Consider the following 6,719-nt stretch of genomic DNA (forward strand, 5'->3'; position numbering starts at 1 on the left):
GCCTGTCTGGGGTATATTGTCTGTCATTTCTTTGTTAATGAGTTTGTCAAGTTTTTGGTGTAATTTAGTGGTGTTTTCGTCCGAAAGTTTAATTGTTTTTTGCAAATCGACGATTTGCTGTGTCATGGTTAGTATTTGTTGGTATCACAGGGATACGATTTGCTTTAAATCTGATAGAACAAATTTTCAAATGCAAAATACATTATAGTTACTACTTTGTTTCAAGTAAATTGGAAACTGCACTTGATACAGACAATGCAACCGTAATAGTTATTTGCAAAGAGAATTCAAGAACAAAAAACAGGTTTTTCAGATGTAAACCAACACGCCACTTCAAGAAAATCGAGCGGGAAAAGCGGGACTGAGCGTGTCCCACGCGGGACATTTAATTTTGGGTTGAAAATCGGGACGTCTGGCAACGCTGTGCTGTGTACAAGAAGAATTAATTGTTTGTGCAAGAATTATAGACGAGATTTTACCATTCTTGTTGTCCCGATAACAGAAGAAGAAGAAGAACAATAACTTTATTCGATGTCTTCTGTCTTCATTGAGGTTAAACAACGAACACAAGTTACGGTTTAATATTTACATTACAACGAAAATTATTGCAATGACTGGTGTTCAAGAAACTTCGTGCAAGCTTTGCCTCAAAACTGTAACCGTTAAAGGTTTTGAGGTAATAGACGACGTTACTAGAGATACTTTAGATGTTCTTTTGCTGAAATTGGTAAGTCATGTATTAGTTCGGGGTCGCTGATATGTATGGAAACGGCCGATTATCTCCTACAGTAAGATAGCTATAGAAAAATCATACGACACAAGCGTTTTATGGTTTTTTTTAAAGCTATTTCTCATAAAGAAAATTTAAGTATACAGGATCAGTCGAAAAGTTATGACGAAACAAAGTTGCTTTTTCTTTATTGGAACAGCTGATATTCCACATTTCAATTCTTCTCGAAATTCTAAACAAAATTCGCATAGCACGTCATGTACCTAACCTTAACCGTTTGAGATATCGAACTTTGAAATTATACAAAAATATTTTAGTCCATCAAGTTACCTGTGAAAGTTTTTAGCTCCAAAATAACGCCCCGTCGTTCTTTTGTCTGATAGTGATTATCTTGACAACACATAAGTTTAAACCGATATTCAATATGCCTGGATTATACAGGAGCAGACGAAATTATCCATTTAAATTTATACATCTTTGACGTTGCCAAATTTGAAATTTCTCTTTCACAGTTCGATTTCTCTCACCTTGATAAAAAAAAGCTATACCATGTATCAGGTCGATATCTTGTGCCGTTTTTGAGAAAATCTAATTTTATTAACAAGTTTATGAAGAAAAAAATATATTTTCTGTCATATCTTCACAATGCGCTGACGGAATGGAATGAAATTTACTACAGCGTATTCATTTAATTTAACCAGTGGTGTGCTACTGGAGGTGTCGCCCCATTTTTCTATGAAAAAATACGCTACTGGTGGTTTTTTGTAGAAATAATGATACATTCAAGTAGAGTTGTTTCAAAATCTTATGAGCTTTGACCTTCAACAAGTCTGCTCTGATTACAAATATCATAATAAAATGCTCTATTCTTTATTATTTTAATTTAAGCAATAAAAATATATATAACGAACGTTCGCCAGTTGACTTTATTGATGCCCGAGTGCCTTAGTTCATTTCTGGTTGTAACGAGGTACGTGGTCTAATTCTGAGTCAATATTTTCACAATGTGCTTATTAGAAGAATTATGTGGATACGCCACGCCTTTCGCGCATTTCGCTGCTCACGAGATTTTGAAACTACTCTACTGTTATGTTAAATAAATGAAAAATGTTTCTTGTTGTTTTTTAGTAGTAGCAGCTGTTTAGGAGACATTTGGGCTTGTTTTTACGTTTTATTGAATTTTTCTAATAAATTAATCAGATTATTTGATGAAAACCTCCTGGTTTTAACATCACTGACATGCTACTAAGGCGTCCGCTCAAGAAAATAATACGCCATTGGCGATTTTTTGTAGAAATATTTTTATTTCTAAAAAAAATATCAACTAAATAATACCATGAAAAAACACCAAGAAAGACTTTTCATGTATTTAACGCGACAGTACCCGAATTTAACATTGTTCCTAAATGGCTCCTACTATTAAAAAACACCAAGAAACACTTTTCATGTATTTAACGCGACAGTACCCAAATTTAACATTGTTTCTACCAAAAAACCACCATGGCGTTTTTCTCCTTGGGAAAACAGAGCGTAACCTTCAGTAACTGGTTAACACTACGAGGTCAATATTACATTCAATAAAAGGTCCAATAAACAAAATTTTATAATTTTTTTTGGAAACTTGAACATCCTGTATCTCGAATACCACGCCCCTTCACGGAAAAAGTTTTTAGAGCAAACTCTATTTATTTTTGGCAACTAATGTATTATTTTCTTTCTCTTTGGTTAAAGTTGCATATTTTTCAGAAATTTGATGCCGAGGGCAAAGAGTTTATATGTAACGTCTGCAGAAGAAAGTTAAATGCAGCATTCGAATTTAAGTCAACTTGTCTGAAGACCCATTACACAATTATTCCATATGTGGATTGTGAAAAAATGTTACAGCTCGATATAAGAGATGTGTATACGAAGGAAAAGACAAGCGAGTCAGTGCATATTTCAGACGGTCAGAAAATATGTCGATTGTGTATGGAGCCAGTAGAAAGTGAGTTGAGGTGCATTTGTCAAGAGGAACTTGAAGCTATCGAGAAATTGGCTCCTGAAATGGTATCAATGATATTAAATAGTTACTTTTTTCACATTATAATGAAACTACTTTGCAGAATATAAATATCATCAAAGATCCCGTTGTGTGTAAGGAATGCTTTGCTTCTGTGTGCACCCACAACAGTTTCCTAAAAAATTGCTTGGAAGTACAGGAAGAAATTAGGGGTATTTCTAATAACGCAGCAACAGAAAGTCTGATAGATACGTCACCATCTTATTTATTTGTTAAGACTGAAAACCAGGACAAGGAATTCGATATCAATCAGATGGAAATGTCAATCAAAGCTGAAAGTATCGACATAAAATCGGAAGATGAAGAAAGTAGGTAAGAGATCACTATTTTAAGAATAATTTAAAAGGCAACCGTATAACTCCAGATCTTATTTAATTTTGCATCTTTTGCATTAATTTCTTGTATTTCCGAGGGTTTTCACATAATTAATTATTTTTAACATATCTTCAATAACAATATTACTATACTCGGCGGCCTAAATTATAAAGAGTGACTAATACATAATATAAAAACACTATTACCATAATGCGTATAAAATATAAAATGATTTCTATACGGTTCAATATTATTTATCTTTGTGCCACTCGCCATGCACATCGGTAGAATCTATAATCGTGTATAGACTGAGTTACACTGAACGTCGATCTATATTTTATCTCTGTCTTTTGCACTTGGTAGGGAATAGGGAAATGCTTTTTTAGTGGGTGTAAACGGACTTGATTTGCCCGACCTGAGAAACGTCATAGCATAAGCGTAGACGAGGGGTCTAATTCCATGGCTATAATAAATTTATAAATTAAAAAAACACAACTGGGACGTTTTAAAATGCTGTAATAATTAAAATTGATCAAAGTGCCGGTTATAGCAAACCGTAAAAAATATTAGATGTTATGTTTTATTATCTTTTTTTAATATTTTCTATATCTCGTAGCCTTTTACGCAGACACGCCAATGGATTTTTGTTCCCGGCACGCTTCATCCCCCTTACTAGTCTAAGAGCTAGCAATGAATCACTAGCTATAATTTTGGCCGTCGAGTATAATTGTCGCCAAGAATTTGATTTATATGGTAATAAAATTGAAATAATGCCCTGTGGAGTTCAGAAACTTGCATAATTGCATTTGGAATAACCATGACCCCTTAGAATTAACACCTCACTTTGGAAAATACCCCGTATATGTAATTTTTTCAGCGACTCGCTACTGCAGAGCTCCAATAGTGATTTATTCGAGAAGAGTGTTCGTCGAGATGCAGAGGAGGATGGATGTAAACATGAGAATAGATCGACAAACGAATGTATGAATGAGTATGAAACTGAAAATAAAAAATTTTTTCAGAAGCACCGGTTGAGGCATAAAGACTCTTCGGATACGAGTATGCACCGATGCGGATCATATGATTACAAGACAAGCCACAGGTGTGAGCTTGCTAAGTGTCAGGTGAAACACAAAAGCGCTTCTGAAGGTGATTATAAAATCAAAAACACCGCGTTACCGAATAAGGACACTTCACAACTGCCCAAATATAAATGTGACGGTTGCACATACCAATCAGAGAATAAGACACATTTTACCAGACACAAGTTGGTACATAAACATCCTTCACAGGCCAAAATGTACGGGTGTAACGACTGCGATTACAAAACTAAATTCCACAATTGTATTAAACGGCATCAGCTGAAACATAAAGATCCTTCTCAGGTTCAAATGTACAGGTGTAAGGACTGCGATTATGAAACTAGATACAAAAGTGATATGAAACAACACCAACTGAAACATAAGGATCCTTCTCAGGTTCAAATGTACAGGTGTAAGGACTGCGATTACAAAACTAAATACAAAAGTGCTGTGAAACAACACCAACTGAAACATAAAGATCCTTATCGGGTTCAAATGTACAAGTGTAACGACTGCGATTACGAAACTAAATTCCACAATTGTATCAAACGGCATCAGCTGAAACACAAAGATCCTTCTCAGGTTCAAATGTACAGGTGTGAGGACTGCGATTATGAAACTAAATACAAAAGTGATATGAAACAACACCAGCTGAAACATAAAGATCCTTCTCAGGTTCAAATGTACAGGTGTAAGGACTGTGATTTCGAAACTATATACAAGACATATATCAAAAAGCACCAACTGAAACATAAATACCCTTCACAGGTTCAAATGTACAAGTGTAACGACTGCGATTACGAAACTAACTATACGAGTAGTTTCAAACTGCACCAAATGAAGCATAAAGATCCTTCTCAGGTTCAAATGTACAGGTGTAAGGACTGTAATTTCGAAACTAAATACAAAGGTGACTTGAAAAGACACCAACTGAAACACAAAGATCCTACGCAGGTTCAAACGTACAGGTGTAATGACTGCGATTACGAAACTAAATACAAGGTTTATATGAAAAATCACCAACTAAAACACAGAGATCTTTCGCAGATTCAAACGTACAGGTGTAATGACTGTGATTACAAAACTACATACAAGCCATATATCAAAAAGCACCAATTGAAACATAAAGACCCTTCACATGTTCAAATGTACAAGTGTAACGACTGCGATTACGAAACTAAATACATGGGTGCTATGCAACAACACCAAATGAAACATAAAGATCCTTCTCAGGTTCAAATGTACAGGTGTAAGGACTGTGATTGCGAAACTAAATACAAAGGTCACATGAAAAGACACCAACTGAAACACAAAGATCCTTCGCAGGTTCAAATGTACAGGTGTAATGACTGCGGTTATAAAACTATATACAAGAGATATCTCAAATCGCATCAACTGAAGCATAGAGATCCTTCTCAGGTTCAAATGTACAGGTGTAACGAGTGCGATTACAAAACTATAAACAAGAAATATCTAAAAAAGCATCAACTGAAGCATAAAGATCCTTCTCAGGTTCAAACGTACAAGCATAGTGGTATTTACACGTTGAAAGATCAACTAGGCGGTGTTGCGATGCCGTATAGACTTGAAAACTGAAATTTCTAATAAAAAGAAGAAATAAATAAGAATCGTTTTAGTTAGATAATACATCAGAAGTTTTGAAATATCTTTATAAAATGTTCAAAATCTCCTTCTCTTGCAATTCATATGCATGTGTGATTTTTAGCAATATTACCTGTCCCGTTTTTCACTTCTAGCTTAGAAACACAGTATTCGATGGTCCACATGATTTTCGAGACAAGCGTTGCGGTAAACCAGAAAGCAATGCTTCGAAAATTATTATGTACCTGGTAGTGGGAGGTTTTTTATTTTATTTAAATCGTATTTGTACAAAATCAATTCACTCTTCCAGCTTGATATTCATTATTTGTCCTGTCCTAAATTAATTATTTGTGTTGTCCTTATGAGTGGGAGTTGTGTACATGTGGATGGAAAGATTATGACGACTTTGGCTTGTTGGCTGAACGAATTTTGCGGTAACCACCTTTATTTTCTGTTTAAATAAGTGTTTATTTGATACATTTATTTTTTTGACCTCTTTAATTTTTATATGTACATATTTAAGATTAACCATGCTTCCTATGTAATTTATAATTTCATTTAATTCTTCGTAATTTGTATATGGGAACAGGGTTACAAGTGGAAAGAAACATTGTATTAAGGATGGAAACTGATGCATCTCTGGTTGCCTAAATTATACCGAAAAATGGTATTCCAATATATCTTTTTAAAGCAATGGAAGAAAGTAGTAAAATTTCATATCACATTTGGCAAAGTATAAATGAATACAGTAAAGCAAAAATTAATTGGGATAGGTAAATAATTCGTGAGAAATTAATTTCTAAATATGAAGGTTTTTTGGACTTTTACAAACAAACGATTATTTCTTCATAGTATTATAGAATTATGCAATTTTTTATATAGTTGTCTTTTAATAAATAAACTGATTAGACTTTATTTCATAGTTTGTTCA

General features: G+C 34.1%; 1 protein-coding gene across 1 annotated transcript in view; it reads left to right on the forward strand.

The window, feature by feature from the left end:
* Window positions 1-610: 610 nt before the first annotated feature.
* Window positions 611-6,719, forward strand: part of LOC108914849 (zinc finger protein 836-like) — an 11,541-nt gene continuing 5,432 nt past the window's right edge. The window contains exons 1-4 of the mRNA XM_018720760.2: window positions 611-727; window positions 2,477-2,776; window positions 2,833-3,101; window positions 3,982-4,607. Coding sequence (XP_018576276.1) covers window positions 611-727; window positions 2,477-2,776; window positions 2,833-3,101; window positions 3,982-4,607 — 1,312 coding nt within the window. The remainder of the gene's footprint in view (window positions 728-2,476; window positions 2,777-2,832; window positions 3,102-3,981; window positions 4,608-6,719) is intronic.

The sequence above is a fragment of the Anoplophora glabripennis genome, unplaced genomic scaffold (genome assembly GCF_000390285.2).
Source record: "Anoplophora glabripennis isolate ALB-LARVAE unplaced genomic scaffold, Agla_2.0 scaffold1297, whole genome shotgun sequence".
NCBI lineage: Eukaryota > Metazoa > Arthropoda > Insecta > Coleoptera > Cerambycidae > Anoplophora > Anoplophora glabripennis.